We start from the raw sequence: 18744 nt of genomic DNA, 5'->3' as shown, positions 1-18744 counted from the left end.
AATATGGAAGACAGCTTCCTAGCCAACTGATTGGAAGAGATCCATATTTATGCCTATTCCCAAGAAAGGTGATCCAACTGAATGTGGAAATTATAGAACAATATCATTAATATCACATGCAAGCAAAATTCTGCTGAAGATCATTCAAAAACGGCTGCCGCAGTATATCGACAGGAAACTACCAGAAATTCAGGCTGGATTCAGAAGAGGACGTGGAACCAGGCATATCATTGCTGATGTCAGATGGATCCTGGCTGAAAGCAGAGAATACCAGACGGATGTTTATCTGTGTTTTATTGACTATGCAAAGGCATTCGACTGTGTGGATCATAACAAACTATGGATAACACTGCGAGGAATGGGAATTCCAGAACACTCATTGTGCTCATGAGGAAACTTTACATAGATCAAGAGGCAGTTGTTCAGACAGAACAAGGGGATACTGATTGGTTTAAAGTCAGGAAAGGTGTGCGTCAGGGTTGTATTCTTTCACCATACCTATTTAATCTGTATGCTGAACAAATAATCCGAGAAGCTGGACTATATGAAGCAGAATGGGGCATCAAGATTGGAGGAAGACTCATTAACAACCTGCGTCATGCAGATGACAGAACCTTGCTTGCTGAAAGTGAAGAGGACTTGAAGCACTTACTAATGAAGATCAAAGACCACAGCCTTCAGTATGGATTACACCTCAACATAAAGAAAACAAAAATCCTCACAACTGGACCAATGAGCAACATCGTGATAAATGGAGAAAAGACTGAAGTTGTCGAGGATTTCATTTTACTTGGATCCACAATCAACAGCCATGAAAGGAGCTATCAAGAAATCAAGACGTATTGCATTGGGCAAATCTGCTGCAAAGGACCTCTTCAAAGTGTTGAAGAGCAAAGATACCACCCTGAAGACTAAGGTGCGCCTGACCCAAGCCATGGCATTTTCAATCACATCATACCCGTGTGAAAGCTGGACAATGAATAAGGAAGACCGAAGAAGAGCTGACACCTTTGAATTGTTGGCGAAGAATGTTGAATATACCACAGACTGCCAAAAGAACTAACAAATCTGTCTTAGAAGAAGTACAACCAGAATGCTCCTTAGAAGCAAGGATGGCGAGACTGCGTCTTACATACTTTGGACACGTTGTCAGGAGGGATCAGTCCCTGGAGAAGGACATCATGCTTGGCAGAGTACAGGGTCAGTGGAAAAGAGGAAGACCCTCAACGAGGTGGATTGACACAGTGGCTGCAACAATGAGCTCAAGCATAATGATTGTAAGGATGGCGCAGGACCGGGCAGTGTCTCGTTCTGTTGTGCATAGGGTCGCTATGAGTCAGAATCAACTCGGCGGCACCTAACAACAACAACAACAACAAAGTAAGCAGTCTGTCCCATAACAGAATTGATTTTCATTGGACATTCAGTATTTCTTCAAAGTGATCTTGAAGGATGGGTCTATTCCATAGAATTAACTCTGAGTAACAATAGTGTCCTAATTAAACTAATGGGTCAGCATAGACATGCTAAAATATGCAAACATTTTAAACCAATCAGTTCTTGACCCAATAAAGTTCTCTCATATATTAGAAAAATACTCTTAGAGAGTGGTTACAGTTTCTGGAAGATAAGCTTTATCGTTTTATTTTTAAATGAGTGAACAGTTTCTCGCAGGCTTTCATTAGCATTGTTTAATTAGAGGTTCTCTATTGTTACTAACCTAAACACACTTCTTGACCCTCACCCAGGTCTGTGAAAAACAAACCCACCATATTAACTTGTACCATCAAGCCAAATATCTCACCTATAATGTAGTTAATGTTTTTGAATTTGCTTTTCAAAACATCGTAATTTTTAAAAAGTGACCAAAATAGGTAAAGTTCACTAAAATGTTAACAGTGCATGGAGAAATTTGAAAAACTTTGAGGTAGAAAAATCCCATAATAATTAAAGGGCTAGAACATAAACAGTCTGGTGGACAAAAACAATTTTTCTAAAATTGAACAGATAGACTGAAGAAAGAGCCTTATAGATGCTCAAGATTGAAGAAGTTAGTGGCTGTGGAGCTGTCAGGCTTCATTTCACTGAAGAACAGGTATACGAGAGGTTTCTATCAACTAACAGTAGGAAAAGCACATTTCAGAACCATCTCAGAATTTACACAGAAGGGATCATTGACCTAAGAAGGCTGACAGCACAGAGTACTGGGAGCGTGCAGTTTCAAAGTTACTCTTAGAACATGGAGAGGGACTGGACGACTTGCCAGTTTTCTTCACCTATTTTTGAAAAAACAAATGAACTTTCTCTAAAATTGGAAGAAAAAAGATTTGTTTATAGAACTGGTTTTTGAAAAATAAAAGGATAAAACAGAATTAAAATTATTAGGATTTTTGGAATAAAGCACTAAAGCCACGTGAAAACTTACTTAGTGAGTGCCTTTAATATCTGGTAGTCTAAGTATTTTGCTTATAAAATTTGTTTTCCATTAATTCTGAACAGGTTGTTAGCCTCTGTTAGGTTCTTCTAGAATCAGGCATCAGAGACAGACGTTCTTACCTTCGTTTCTTTCCAGTGGTTTTCAAAACTAATAAAATTTTTGTGAGCGATCACCTTAAAAATCTTGAGATGCTGTGTAGGCTGCCTTTTCGTAAAACTGGATTTTGAAATAAATATTATATGTCATACTATGAATAGTTATGTAAATTTTCTGAAAGAACAGGAGTCAACGTGTGTTTACCTCTCTTAGGCTTTCTTGTAGGGGAGAAAATGAAAGTTTAGTGTTCCAGGGTCTTCAGAATTTTTTTTTTTCCTTGAAAATGTATGTCTACTCACTTTTAGTGACTGTTAATGGAGTAAACAAAAAAAAAAAAACCAAACCCGTTGCCATCAAGTCGATTCCAACTCAGCAATCCTATAGGACAGAGGAGAACTGCCCCATAGGGTTTCCAAGGAGTGCCTGGTGGATTCCAACTGCCAACCATTTAAATTAAAGGAATCCTTTCATGTTCCACTGTAAGAATTTTTCTTCTTGGATAACGTATCAAATGGCACTTACTTTTCTGATAAGTGAGTATATGTGTTTTCTCCTATCAATGATTGTAATATCTCACCGAAGTCAGCAGGTTCTGTGTTCCTTGGATGTCTTCATCTGCTTGTTTAATTGCCTTCTCTGCTGCAATCTGGGCCTTTTCTGCTTCTTCCAGAGCTTCCTTTACCATGTCTGCAGTGACCTTAACATCTGTTGCACTTTTGCTGAGTCAAAGAATGAGAAAACATACGTGAGTGTGAAAAAGTACTTCCTCTGAGTACAAAGGACATTTCTTTTTAAAGACTAGCCTTCCACAAATGACCCAGAGGGAATCGCACAGGTCACTCTTAAAGATTTCATTGGTTAAAGAAGTATATTCCATGCCAACTACTCAAAATAAGCCATGTAAATGCCATAATGTCTTCAGATACCTGGCTCTTTTAGCTTCTTCTAATAACATTTCGGCTCTGGCAACGTCAGCAGCACTTTGCTGTAGAATAACTTCTACTTGAGAAAGGCTTTCAACTCGTTGACGAATATCTTCTGTCAGGTTCTGTAACTGCTGTGGGGTGCTAGGCATTTCCATTTTCAATACTTCATTAGCAACTGCTTCAATGCTATCCAGGTCAGCACCATCCTCTGTGAAAAGCAAAGATGGGTTCACTCATTCAGCTGCCTATAGGTGCATCTTTACTACGTGAACAGCACTGGGGTTAGACCAAGAGATACGCACCTCCCATTTGAATTTATAATCTAATTCAGTGGGGAGATGAGACCTACATATGTGAAAAAGTAACTGCAGACAATGAGTACTACTGGCATTTGTGATAGGCTGGGGTAGTGAGTGAGAGGAGGCCTCATGGAGGATGAGGGAACTGATCGGGTTTTGAAGAATAAATAGGATTTGAAAGAAGAAAAGAGATATCTGGATGGAGAGACAGTACAGGCAAAGCACGTTACGTGAAAGTCCAGTTGAGTGAATGGGTTCAGACTGGAAAACCAGAGAGACCAGGGTTGAAGCTTGATCTTAAAAGGCAATGAAAACTTTGATTGAGGCTGGAAGAATAGTTAAGATACTATTGTAAATGCAGGCACAGGAGTTGATATTCCTTATAAATTATCTAGTTCAGGTAATGACAGGAAGGGAGATGATCAAGGCAAAGAAATTGGAGAACCAGGATAGAAACCAAGAAGCTGCAAATGTAAAATGTGAAAGGTCAAAAAAAAGATGATGAAATTAAGCTTCAAATACCTCAGACCACTCATTTTTATATTTTGTTAACTGTCAACAAAAATATGGATCCCAATGCATTTAATACCAGGAAAATATGGGATTGAATGATGGCTTCTACAGGATATCCCTTAAGGTATTCACAGCAAGTACTGTTGGTTCCTTACTTATTAGCCATTTCCTCTTCTTCCATGCTAGCAGAAACCTGATTTTGTTCAGGCATCTACCTTTAACATAAAGTAACTATCGCCTCAGTTAAATCCTGATTAGCCTGCCAATTATGACAATCCCGTTCATTTGCCAGTGACACTTAGGCATGGGCATGTGACTCATTTCTGCCCAGTGAGATTTATAAGATGACGGCTTGAGGGCTTCTAGGAAGGTTTCCTCTCTTAAAAAAAAAAAACAGAGCAAAGGAATACGTAGGGGGTCTCCTCTTTGATTAGATATTGTGTTTTTTATGTGAAGTTATGTTACCATGAGCCTGAGAACAAAGCCAATGGCAGAGCAGGAAGATGTAAAATACATGGTTCCCTGAACCATGCAGTGGTCCTGTGACTGAATTGTTGTTAGTGAGATAATAAACATCCTTTCTGATTAACTGAATTTCAATAGAGGGTTTTCTGTAACTTGCAGCCAAAACTATCCTTATTGATAATACCCAAACTGACCAGCAGCATTTGTGAACTGGATCACAATTTCTAGATTTTCTCCAGGGGATACGTATGCTACAGAGTTTAACCATAGATATAATATGTTAGAAATAATACGATTACAAAGCTTGGGGGCAATGACAAAATAACAAATTCCAATTCTTTGAGATAAAGTTCTAATGCCATTATATGTAATCTCTAATATAAACGCCAAATCCAATTCTCAAAATAAACGTTTGACTTGTTGATCTGCTACTTAACCTGTATCTGCATTAACTTTGGAGAAGGCTATTTGTATGCATGTACATAGCTTTTTAAGATACGGGAACACTTCTTACAGAAATTTTTCTTATTTGGAAATGTTATCTTTGCCAGAAATTGATTGTTATCTAAAATATAGGTTTGAATCATGACCTTCCAAACAGAGACAAATGTCCAAAAGTAAAGTAACAATGAAGAATTTCCTTACGGGTCAGAAAGTTTCTGATTTGCTTGACCAGATTTCTCAGATCCTCATTGCTTTTGTCCACCTTCTCTCTGGTAGCATTTGTCTTCAGCAGAACCTCCTGAGCATTCTGTTTTGCTTCATCTGCTTTCAGTTTTGCTTCAGAGACCTGAATATGAGGAATAAATTACCCATGGAACAGTTTCACTCTTCATAGAGAAGAAGAGAATATTAGAAATGGTCTATAAAATGATGTTGAAAAACTAAAGCATTTGGAATCATGGGCTTCTGGAAACAAATTTCTTCCATTCAACAAAAGACTATTCCTATACAGACTGAAAGTATTCAGTAGACGGATTCCTACACAATATTCCTATGTAGACAGGCCAAACCAAAAATAATAATAATAAACTAAACCCAGTGCCGTCTTGTCAATTCCAACCCATAGTGACCCTGCAGGACAGAGCAGAGCTGCCTCACAGGATTCCCAAGGCTGTAAATCTTTACAGAAGCAGACGGTACGTCTTTCTTTTGCTGAGCAGCTGGTGGGTTCAAACTGCTGACCTTTAGGTTAGCAGTTGAATGCCTTAACCACTGCGCCACCAAGGCTAATATAGCATATAAAAATTTTTAGCATACAAAAATTTTTCAAGGTTTTTTTTAACTCCTCCAAAACATTTGGTGACCTATAAAATGTTCCCTAGTCTTTGTCTCAGGGAGCAACATAAATATCCCAGCTAACAGTATATGTCACTTTAGAAAAATAAATGCTCAGTTGCTTAGTACAGAATGTATTTGGTACAGCTGGATGTATTCATAATTCTGGACCCATGATAAGTAACATGATTATATCAAGTAATTGGCAGTCTAAGATTCAAGCTTCTTGCTCTAAAGCACATGTTATTCCCTCCTGGGAGTAAAAGAGATCTTCAACTACCTATGAATAAAACCTCCCCATCTCTTTCGCTGATCTCATAAAAACACAAACTTTCATACTTGATTGTGGAATTCCCTTTCCATTGTAGTCAGCATTTAGAATTGATTTCTCCCTTTCAGATTCTCCAGTCCACAACTTAAAGCGAGCAGACAGACAACAAAAGCAACTGAGGTCATCTATAGAATTACCATCTTGGAGAGCTGTTCCACCTCAGCCAGGGCACTTAGGACATCTTGGTCAAAGTCCATGGCTTTCTGCCAGGCACTGTGTGCAACAGTGACCAGACCACCACATCCAGGCCCCCCACACTTCTTCTGTCCTTCGTCAGTTCTGCAGTTTGGACCGCCACATTCAGTCTCGGAACAGGAGGCCCCTGGAGGCGTTCCACAGGTCTGTAACAGCCAAGGGTCAGGCACAAGGGTTCAGATAGTGAGTCTGCTGCAATGTAACAGCTGTGCAGGGCCTGGGTGGCCCCAGAGAGCATGTAGGTGGTCCTCAGCAAGGGTGCTTGAAAGCAGAATTAGGAGGCAGGATGGAGAGAGGAACAAAGAAAAGAGCTCAGGAATAAGCTAACCTGCTTATTAAAAAAAAAAAAAATTTTTTTTTTTTTTTGATCTGCTTATTACCAAGGACATAATGAAGGTTTGCAATCCCTTGTCAGTACCTCTTGCCCTAATGAATTTGAATACCATATGGGCTCTGCCCAGGGCGCAAATATTATCTGCTATATCAAGGTGAATTCTTCCAATGTGAGAGCCAACAGATGTCTCCATTTCTGCTAACCAGTTAGATTAAACAAATAGTTACTGAGAAACTTCTTTGGGTCCAGTGCCATGTTAACTGCTCTGATGACTACAGTGACATAAGAGGCCCTTTATCTACCCTTTTAGTAACCTTCCATCTATTTAGGAAGATGGGATCATCCGCCATAAACCAGCCAGTAAAAGTCAGATGCAGTAAGTATGAAGGAGAGCAGAAAGTGAGACGACAGGGTTGTAGTAGTTGGGGGAGGATTTGCTGGCTGGTGGGATTTAAGCAGTGGAAGAGGGAGAACATTCCAGATGTGATGAGATAAAGGGAGGAAACAGTACTAACAACAGGGAATACAGCTTTTCCAAAGACTCTCTCCACACATACTCATCCTTTTTTTAATCTACCAGAAGCTTCTCAAAGATCATGCAGGGACATGGCATACAAATACAAACTTAGAAATTACAAGTGTGTTATATTATGGAGAAGGCTGAACAGGAAAAAAATTATATGTAGAGCTATCCTTTTGTGGAAAATGCCCATGCTGAAAAGAGGCAAAGTGTTTACTGAAATGAAAAGTAGTTAACATAATACTCCAAAACAAGGAAAATACTGTTTTTGAATAAACTCTTTAGTCTAATAATTTTAAAACGTTTATAAGCCTATTACATCTTAAATTAGTAACTAAAATAGTTTTTCGTGTATGTGGTTTACAGTACATAAAAAGCTTCAGAAAATAAAGTTCATCCTGAATGCAACAGGAGAACCTGAATCTTAGTCGAGAAGGAAAGGTAAGACTTCAGGGGTGCTTTCTAAAAACAATCTGACCGGACACTAGAAGATCTGTTTTGTCTTAGCAGACAGGGGCATCAGAAAAGCATGGTTCTAGCTAAATAAACACAAAGATAAAGGACTGGAGGTACCTGAAAAACGCAAAGGGGCAAAAATCTATCTTTACTCAAGGAAATGGCAGTATGGAACCTATAAGGGGAGTTCTCACTGAATAATTAGCAAATAAAGATAAGAGAACTAAAGAAGCTGGCTAATCCTAGGTAGCTTACCAGGTGGAAAAGGAAGCACAGGAAAGGATCAAAGGAACCCCCTACTACTCCCACCAGTTCATGAGATGCCTTCTGTTGCAAAGCAAGAATCCTCTCACATGTATAGCTCCTCATTTTAGTTTGCAGAGATTTTCTTTGCGATTACTGATTGTTATTATAATTTGTGAGGATGGAATCAGTACTGAAAGAAGACTAAGAGAGAATGTGTATTTCCTGTCTATAACAATTTTGTCTACTGTTAGGTACAATTTACACCTGGGTCTCCATTTTGCTTTCTATTTCATGGTGACAAGAGATGTGCTTACTCCACAGATACTGTAAAGTTTCATGAGATAATGAATATAAAACCCTGTAGCCATCAATACCAGTCACAATACAGTACAGACAGCATGTTCTTCTCTCTGAGAACTCCTTATCACTAAGACAAAAGTGTAACAAAGTTTCAACTCTTCACAGTATCTTATGCACCTGTGTTCTAGCCAAGCGAACACAAGACTTAGTCAACAAAAAATACCCTCCAAATTCTCTCAGATAGGTACCCTTTTCATGAAAAACAAAAAGGAAACAAGAGGAAGAAACAGGCTTAGTTTGGCTTTTTTTGGCCTTCTGCCTGATTTTCATTAATCTCACTACCTAATTCCATTTGGCTCCAGGGTTACTTTTTAAAAGCTTCTGGGAAATGAATCTACTTTCAAGGCTGCTCTCAGGGTTAATCTTCACGAGGTAAAGTTACCGGAACAAAGGAACATTTTAGCTAACACCCATGAAAAAAAATTCCTTGGCTCTCTCTAATTTTTTTAGGAAGTTCCTCCCAGAATAATTTTGAATTCCTCCATTGAGATGGATTTTGCACTCTGAATGAGAACAAAGTAAAAACGGAATGTACACAATATAAAAAGGATCAACTTTAAATAAGCAGTCACTGGGTCAATACAATAGTATGGGAACCTAGACATAGTTCTTTGCCTATACCACAGAGAAACAGCTAGAAGAAAGGGAAAGTTGGAAACATGTGCACTATTGTTTTTAATCCAGCTTCGTCAAGGATACCCCATACTGTCACATCCACAGACCTGAGCCTGGGAGTTTCACTCCTGTTGACTCACTTGTAACGTGAACAATTTATAAAAGATAAGCCTGAGCCTGTTGCTGTGGAGTTGGTTCCAACTTACAGCAACCCTACAGGAAAGGGCAGACCTGCCCCATAGAGTTTTCAAGGCTGTAATCTCTACAGAAGCAGACTGCTACACCTTTCTCCCATGGAGCATCTGGTGGGTTCAAACTGCTGACCTTCTGGTTAACCACTGTGCCGCCAGGGCTCCTTTATTACAGACAAAGCAGGCTGTTTTTCATACTATAGCAATCAGGAAGGCCTAGCCCCCAAACCTTACCATCTCAGCAGTGGCTGAAAGGTCTAGACTTTGTAGTTTGCCTGCCAGTTCATCAAGAAGGCGAGACTGTTCCTCTTGTTTTTCCCTGAACTGGGACTCTCGTTCCATCATCAAGTCTTCTACTTTGTCTCGAGTGAGAGCCGACTGCTCCACAGTGCTGTTGGGACCTATGGTGGAGGCATTCACCCTCTCCTCTGCCTCAAGAGACATCTGGAAATACTTGGTGATGCTATCCAAGGCGCCTATGGCATGAAATTAAATTGCCCACAGTTAATCCTGTTATACCTGATCTCCTCACCAAGCAATACAAATATTTGGTGTCTGAAACCCTAAATTTACTGTACAATTTTGTTTTAAAAAATTCAAGAAAGAAAATCTTTATGAAGTAGTATATCTTTTCTCTCACAATCAATGAATATATTTTGTCCCCTTAGCACTGAGTCTGGGTCTGGAGGAGGCCACAAATCTGGATGAAAAGTGAAAAAATAACTCAGTCACACAGATGTTATTCCTACACACAGCAAATATCTAGTTCTTCCTAGAGAGCTGTGCTCTGGAAGCCTATCAATCCAAGTGATTGTCCCCTTTTCTCACTCTTTTAACTAAACCCACTCAAATGGCTAGGGTGTACATAAAACAGTATGATGTGTTTTGGCTTTAGGGACCGAGCCAAAAAAATAAAGCAATCGTGCACAAAACAAGGATAGACAGTGCGATCTGACATTTCTACTTGCTTTTGTTTTTTGAGGGAGGGTCCCGTATATGGCCTATGACATCAGTAAATGAAGGATTTACGATATTATTCCCTGACCAAGCAACATTCCAACATAAAAGGATTTACAGAATTATCCACTTAAATTCTTAAGTATTCAAGAGGGCCCCTTTTCAACAAAAGCCTAGGGGAGGGGCTGACCCACTCTCTGGAATAATCAGAAAGCAGATGCCATTCTAATGCAACTAGTTGCCACTCACGCTGTGGTACCTGTGCTATGCCACTTAGTCACTCTAGGCCCTAGCTCCCACATTTGTAAAATGGGGACTTTAATCCTCATTTGTGCCAGAGACTCACTGAGCAAAAGTTTAGAAACTATTACAAAGCACTTAATTTTTTTCTAATAGTGCTGTGTTAAATGTTTAGACAGATGGTTAAATCCATTGTCCACGTGTGAATATTTGCACCAAAAACGCTCACCCTGAACATCTGAGTTTTTGATAAATTCCAGTTGCTCAGCAAGTTCTTTCACTGTGTTGTCTAGCCTTTCTGCTTCTGTCTGCAGAGTATCTAGTTCTTCAGCTGTGCTGTTGCTCCGTGACGCCGTGTCAGATAATTTTGCTTCTACTTGAGCCATCTTTTCTGCAACATCCTTGGTTAACTTCCTGTAAAGAGAACAGTAAGTTTACCCATGTAAAATAAACCAAATAGGAATTTTAAAGTGTCATTTTTACGTTTTCTACTAATACTGTATCCATTGTTCTGTGTAATTTCAAATAAATTCAGTAATTGGTAAGAATTCATTTCTTTCTAAGTATGGGTTTTATTTTCCTTATCAAAGAGACATTATATTAAATCTAACAATTTTTCTTTCTTCAAAGATTTTGAAGAAAAACACAGAGTACCACTCAGCTGTGCTGTAGAGAACAGGCCATCTGAGGGATTCCAAATCTCTGTTGTAACATGTGCACAGGTCAGAGTGTGGAGCTGCAGCTTCATATGTAAACAGCTTCAAGCCCACATAATCCCACAACCCACGAAATATGTTCTTCTCTGAGCCTCAGGGATCTCCTTCAAGATGGAACATGTAGAGAGGAAGCCCTTCAGCCCACGAGGTAGACAGTGGGGGTTTCAGCAAAGTCACCTTTTCATACACTCCCCTTCAAGCAAGGTTCCATCAAAGGAACCTCCTTCTACCAACAAACAGCCCTTTTTTCATAAGAAAGAAGGTAGTATCTAGTGAGAATGAAATATAAATGTTTAGCTTTCATAATATTTACTTGAAAGCTAAACCCACCTGTTTTGTTCTGTATCTCATCTATCTCTAAAGCCATATTTTAGGTACCTGTTTGTATATTACTGTGCATAGTATATTGTATGTTACTATATGCACAGTAAAAGATGCTTTTACATATATATAAAATCATGAAGAAAGTAATATTTGAGACCTTAAAGCTCGTATTACTAGATCATCTAACTGATGTGTCTTTTCAAAGATATACTGGTCAGTATAAAAACCTGGGAAATCTGGAGATGCTGAAGGGTTGGGAGCCACTAGAAACATGATTTTCAAGGCGATAATGCCATGACTCAACTCAAAGAAAGACTTAAAGAGATCATCTGATTTGGTAGATTAAATTACCTTTTCAAAACCCAGTGATTTTTTTCCTGAGGATGTTATAATACACAGTTTCTTTTTGCTTTTGTTAATCTGCTGATTCACACAAGGCTTTCGTTTCTTTTCAGGTCTCATAAAATGTTACAATTAAAAAAAAATCAAATCTAATATTGCGCATTTTAAAGTAAGGCCACTGGGGACCCTAAAACATGCATCATCCTAGGGCACTGGGTTGAAAAAAGATCAATGAAACCAGTTTTCCTGAGATGATTAAAAGCTATCTATCTAAATGTATACTGAGGCAACACAGAGCTATTTCATGAATGGAATCTCTCTCTGGCAGGCTCTCAAAGGACACCAGATTTTCTGCTTCCCCCAGAGATGTATGGCAAGCAGGCCAAGAATTGTTTCCTTAGTGGTATTACACACAGACTACTGCCTTCTGAACTTGTGATCGCAGAACATTAGGAGGCTGACATAATATTGAGATGAAAGGTCTGTCTGGCTTCTTAAAACCAAAAAACAAACAAACAAACGAGTTGCCATCGAGTTGAATCCAGCTCATGGCTACCCCATGTTTTGCAGCATATAACTGTGCTCCATAGGGTTTTCAAGGCTGTGACCTTTTGGGGGCAGATCACTAGGCCTTTCTTACAAGGTGCCTCAAAAAAAAAAAAAAAAAAAACCTAACCCATTGCCATGGAGTTGATTCCGACTCATAGTGACCCTACAGGACAGAGTAGAACTGCCCCATAGGGTTTCCAAGGAGCAGCTGGTGGACTCGAACTGCCGACCTTTTAGTTAGCAGCCATAGCTCTTAACCACTGTGCCACCAGGACTAGGTGGGTTCAAACCGCCAACCTTTCAGTTAGTAGTCAAGTGCTTAACCATTTGTACCACCCAGGGACTCCTGTCTGTCTTCTTAGAGATGCTGATTAAAGTCCCATCACACAAAGAAATATTACTGTCTTCTGTCATAATGTAAAATCACTTTCTCGATGTACAGGATTAAGCTATGAAAAAGTGTCATCACTCATGGCTCTATGGCAAATCTATAAAGAAAAAATAGCATTTGGAGAATCACAAATGCTTCATACCTTTTCTGGTTTTTCCTTCAGCTCCTAGATCTTACTGTGTTGGTTTTTAGGGTCCTTTTTTGGCAAGGGTAATTAGAATGGATGAGGATAGGAGAAAGGGTGGAAAAATTATCCCTGAGAAGTTCAGCATCACTCAGCTCAATTCTCTCTGCTTTCACTGGCAAAACAAACACTATCCAGTCTGAGAGGTAATTTCTTAAACAAGAGCTAGGAAGGGGATTTTTCATTACAGCGAACTTGCAATAATTAGATGAATGATGCACTAGTCTAGTGGACCAATGGCTGAGCAGCTTAAGGAACTTGGAAATAAGGAGTCCTATCTGTGGTAACGGATTTTCCCCAGTAGCAGCAAAACTTGTAATAACAGCAATTTATAATGTTTTTGAAACTACAGGATCATTTCATACATCAATCCTTTTGATACTCTGTAAGGTAAGGGCAATTATTATTACCCTCTCCCAAATACACACACACACTCACAGGAGAGAAAAAGAGAGGCTCGGGAATTGAGTTATCCAAATTCATAAGCCTAGCAAGGAGCAGAGCTAAGACTCAATTATGGCTCTTCTGACTCCAGATCCAGTGTTCTTCCCACTCTACTGCCTCAGAGCATTAGTTTCAAGGAGACCGCTGACTATAACATGGTTACATTCAATACTGCAGGCTGAAGAATTCCGGTCCCCAATGATGTGCAAATGTTCACTCACCCAAATACCCAGAGTAAAGACTGCTGGAAAATGAATGGCCCAGAATCTGTTTTCACTCACAGGACTAACCATGCCTCCTGATGGAAGGACAGTTAGTCAGCACCATGCCAGGAACTCTTTGCTATTTATTCACGAAGTTGCAAAAATATTGTGAATTGTTATTCTGGCTCATTAACTACTTACTCTGCCTCCTCAAAGAGATTCCCAATGTTTTTCAGTGGCTCTGCTGCTGGGCTCTCGGCCAGGATGTCCTTTATCTCATTGACTTTCTTCTCCACTGAGTCCACAGTCTCCCTGTAAGGCCCAATCACACCACTGATCTTCAAGGCCTTGGCTTTTTCCAGGAATCTGTGGGTCCTGTTGGTCAACTCAGTGATGATCACATCCCAAAGAGCAAAGCACTGGTGGCAGGGCGTGCAGTCGGGGAAGACCCCTGAGTACCCTCGAGTACACTTGTCACAGCGTGGACCCTCAACGCCTTCAACGCAGATACACTGGCCAGTGGACTGGTCACACTGTGGCGTCTCAATGCCCCTGGAGTCACAGTCACAGGCTAGAAGAGAAACGGCAATGCCAGCTGACCTGCTAGATCACAAACTTTAATGACAAGATTGGCATTTAGAACCCTCAGTCACTGTCACAATGTGAAGGTATCAGCCATCAACAATTTACCAAAGGCTTATGGAAAGGCTGCAGCAGCTTCCTACAGCTCACACACAACCCTTGCTAACCACTTTGTAACACTAATAGTAAAAATAATATTAAAAAAAAAAGATTAACACTTATTGACCACTTACTGTGCGCCAGGCATTGTAGTAATTCTTTACATGCACCATCTCATTTAACCCTCACAGTAACCATATGGGATAGGTGCTATAATTACCACTATTTTATAGATGTAGAAACTGAGGTTGAGAGGAATTGCATGACCTGGCCTAAGTCTTAGAGCAAGGAAACAGCAGAGCCAGGATTCTAATTCATCACTTTGCAACTTCGTGGGCTATGCTCTTGACCTCTGTTCTGTCTCTGCCTCCCTCCTCCACCTCCCTCTGAATTTGACTTCCCTGCAGGGTACAGCAGCAGAGACAATTCAGGTGTACGTTCTGAAGACACGGGGCACCTGGGACAAGGTACAACACTGATAAGCAGCTCCTAGCTACCTGACCCCATCTGAGCCACAAACAGAAGGGTGAATACTTGGTGAAATACACTAATTTGACAGAAAGAAAACTGAACCAGAAAAACATTAAAGGAATTCTAAGTATCTGGTGCTTTACTGGCCTTTAGCTAAGTAGAATCTAATTTGTGAGTCCCTGTCTTTGTGATAACCACCCTCAGCAATACAAAACAACAGGCTCATAAAATGTCAGAAGTGATAGATGGACCTTGGGAGACATTCGGTCTCCAACTCTCACTGGCCCCATTGGGCTGGCAACCTATGCAGAGCTAAATGGCACAGAGTTAAATCAGTTTTCTTGGCTAATGGCTGTGGCTGATGTTACTTACCACAATGGCTGTGCCACTGAACTCTGGCTTACCCATAACACGACCCATTGCCATTGAGTCAATTCCAACACATAGTGACCCTATAGGACAGCGTAGAACTGCCCCATAGGAGTTCCAAGGCTATAAATCTTTATATAAGCAGAGTGCCACATCTTTCTCCCATGGAGCGGCTGGTGGGTTTGAACCCCCAACCAATGGGTTAGCAGCCCAGAACTTAATCACAGCGCCACCAGGTTTCCAAATCTTTTATATCAATGCTTGATATTTTTGTATCAACACTTGACATTTCACAGTATTTGTACAAGTATGTGAAAAACAAAAACCTGTAAACCTGTATAGACATATTTTATCTACAGCCTTAAGTCCTTTCTGGGAAAAAAACAAACCAACCCACTGCCATTGAGTCAATTCCGACTCATAGCGACCCTATAGGACAGAGTAGAACTGCCTCATAGAGTGAAGTGCTTGCTGGATTCGAACTGCCAACCTTTTGGTTGGCAGCTGTAGCTCTCAACCACTATGTCACCAGGGTTTCCTTCTCAGAAAAGGTGGGGATAAATAAATGAAAAACCAAACATAATTACAGTGATTCCAGGACTCCCCTTGGATACAAAAATCTGGGGATGCTTAAGTCCTTTATAGAATATGGCGTAGTATTTGCATATAACCTACACACATCCTCCAGTATACTTTAACCCTTTCCTGACCCAATTATTTTTTCCTTTTAATTTTTTGTTCATACTATACTATGTGTTTTATTAGTAGTATTATTTTGGGTTATACTATGTGTTTTCAGTAATGGAGGGCATGCTGAATTACTGAGTATGTCTAAATTTTTCGTAAGTAATATGGTTTTTGTTTTATGTCTCGTTCCACAAATTCTACCCCCAGAGTCCAGAGCTACATATGTGTACCAAATAAAAATTTTCAAAATTCATCTTTTTCCTACCGAAAATTCAGTGATCAGCACCACCTCATATAATACCCTGTAGAAGAGTGATTTGCAGGGTTTGCCTGTTTTTACAGTTTCAAACGGTTACACAGGGCCCTGCCTGCCAACAGCACCTACTGTCAATGGAACAGAAGCTTCCCAGTGAACCCCAGAGGTACAAAAACTAAGTGGTCCTGAAAGGGTGACATCATCTCAAGATCACTTATACTACCTACTGCGAGGTAGACGCTATGTAAATAGTTGTTTCATCACAACTGAAGAAGTGCTCTGGAAGGTTGCCTTTCTCTTCTGTTTCTTGAGCTCCTCTGGGAACGATTTGCCCGTGATCTTTAAGTTGCCCAGTCTACAGCACTTTACAAGGCTACCCAGCCTTCCTTTACTAGCCCTCAACTCCTTCCTCTCACTCTCCTCAACCCCATCACACTTAGCCTTTGAGAGATTGCTCTGAACCCTTAGTTGATTTTTAGGAGCCATTTTTTCACAGAAACAAAGGGCACACACAAGTAGCAAATGAACGAGATGCAAGGCGAACAATGCTCAAACAAGGAGCACTGGAGAGAGGCTGAGGGTCTGTGAAATGGTGGGGGGCTACAGCAGGGGACTCTACACACCACCCGATTGGTGTGAATTCAGCACATTGCGTGGCACAAGGCAAAGTCAAGCTTTGCTTTTTGGAACATTTTTTTTTTCCCCTGAATATTTTCTATCCGTGGTTGGTTGAATCTGTAGGTTCGGAACTCACAGATACAGAGGGCCAACTGTATCTTATTTCCCTAACTAGGCTGTGACACATTTTAAACCAGTTTTCCATGCTCAGCACCTAGCACAGGGTTAACTTGTTAACTGGAGTTCTACAGTCTTAGCTGAATGAGGCCTGAACTCATTTTGAGGACGGGCACGCAGGTACTCTTGTTGTTGTTGTTAGGTGTTGTTTTGTCAATTTCACATACCCTTAAAAAAGAACTGTGCAATGTCAATTGCAGTAAAGCATGACAGACTCGCTCTCTGATATCTTTATAAAACCTTCTTGGGTCAGCAGCTACAATCTATCCCTGGAAGACTTTCTAAAGGAACCTCTTCCAAAACTAGTCTCCTTGATGGCCCTGCTTGCTGCTCATACTTCCTTTCCTTCTAACCCACAGAGATGTATTTGTAGCCTGTGCCATTCAACTGGCCTACCACATTCTGCCTTGCTGTGTTAGTTTATCTTTTCATTGCCTCTGTTCACCAACTACATTCCAAGTTCTCCAGTGGCAAGATGGGGACTCAGGCTGACTGGTTTTGAATCCTGGCTTTCCCACACCCCAGCTATGTGACCCTGGGCTGTTAGAAAGTTGAGTCATGGTTTCTGCATCAGTAAAAAGGGTTGTGATTACATCAGTCTTCTAAGATTACTGTGAAGATGAAATATCTTAACTATGAAGTGCTTAGAAGAGTGTCTGGCCCATAATAAGCACTCAATGAATGCTAGTTTTCGTTATTATCATTTCATCACTTTCTATGTCTCTGCAAATTGTCTGGTGGTCTCCTGCCGAGAATGTTGCTTGCTCACATTTCTATTAGGTAAAGGAAAAAAAGAAACAAAACCAAGTTGTCATGGCCTTACATTCATCTTTGTATATTTGCCTACAACATCACAATTCTTCAAATATTTAAAGTTTGGAATATTCTAGTCCTCTACCTTCAGGATTTTAAAACGCACAGTATTCCCTTGATGCCTTGAGTTTTCAAAAATCAACCTTTTATTTTTATTTTTAAAGATTGTTTTTCTTGCTAGGCACTATAGGCATGTTTCCTTTATCCTGTGTTCTTGGGTGTTCTCATACTGAATCATGTGAGCTGTGGATCACTTTGTGTTCCACAGAAAATTAGTTCTAGGAGAAGCTCCTTGAAAATAGCTAAGTTTTGGAAATGCAGCTGTGTTCTATACCCTTCTCTTAAAGATTCAAAACATACATCAGCATATTAAAACTCAGGTATTATGCAGGAAAAGAACTTGTTTCAGTTTGTTTTTACCCAGTTGTACAGCAAACTCAATTGACCATGGGATTTTTTTTTTAAGTGTAATCTCTTATGCAACCGCACAGACAGAACGGGAAAGGCTTGGGAAAACCTACATCAATTTCTAAGAACACGACGAGAAAAATGTAGATAATGGTGGACCTAAGGGATTTGTTATTTAAATTTTGGAAAGAGATTTCCGTATCATTTGGTAAAATTCAGTCATTTTCCAGAAAGCTAAAAGTTGCCTGGGTCATCTATGTTAGGGTCTCCCAAGCTTGGACATGCACCAGAATCACCTGGAGCGTTTCTGAAAACACAGGCTGCCACCCCTACCCCTACTCCCAGATTCTGATTTAGTGGGTCTGGGGTGAGGCCTAAGAATTAGCATTTCTAGTAAGTTCCCAGGTGATGCTGATGTTGAGAGTCAGCAGACCCCATTTTGAAGAATACTGTGTTATTTTTCTAGCTGTTCCAGTTTTCTTTATGTATGTTAATTTTTTCCCCTTTTCTTTTCACTATTTAAAAGGTGGAGCTGGAACAGGGAGTTGGGGCTTTGGGAGTTCAGTAATGTAGGCTGATGCGCAAACGTAAAATCTTCTGTTAAACAGAGGAAAAAGTGATGCCATGTGCAGGAAGCTAGATGGCTTTGTCT

The 18744-nt window shown here is 40.1% G+C and overlaps 1 protein-coding gene across 3 annotated transcripts in view; it reads right to left on the bottom strand.

The window, feature by feature from the left end:
• Positions 1-18744, bottom strand: part of LAMB1 (laminin subunit beta 1) — an 83172-nt gene that overhangs the window by 3745 nt on the left and 60683 nt on the right. For all 3 annotated transcript variants that reach the window (XM_003407211.4, XM_023544536.2, XM_064289830.1), the window contains 7 exons: positions 13814-14183; positions 10689-10873; positions 9497-9738; positions 6483-6686; positions 5382-5526; positions 3460-3667; positions 3111-3252 (listed from right to left, as the gene is read on the bottom strand). In XM_003407211.4, coding sequence (XP_003407259.2) covers positions 3111-3252; positions 3460-3667; positions 5382-5526; positions 6483-6686; positions 9497-9738; positions 10689-10873; positions 13814-14183 — 1496 coding nt within the window. The remainder of the gene's footprint in view (positions 1-3110; positions 3253-3459; positions 3668-5381; positions 5527-6482; positions 6687-9496; positions 9739-10688; positions 10874-13813; positions 14184-18744) is intronic.

This window comes from Loxodonta africana, chromosome 8, assembly GCF_030014295.1.
Source record: "Loxodonta africana isolate mLoxAfr1 chromosome 8, mLoxAfr1.hap2, whole genome shotgun sequence".
NCBI classification, from domain to species: Eukaryota; Metazoa; Chordata; class Mammalia; order Proboscidea; family Elephantidae; genus Loxodonta; species Loxodonta africana.
Note: the sequence above shows the minus strand (reverse complement) of the source record. Positions and strands in the feature narration are given on the sequence as shown.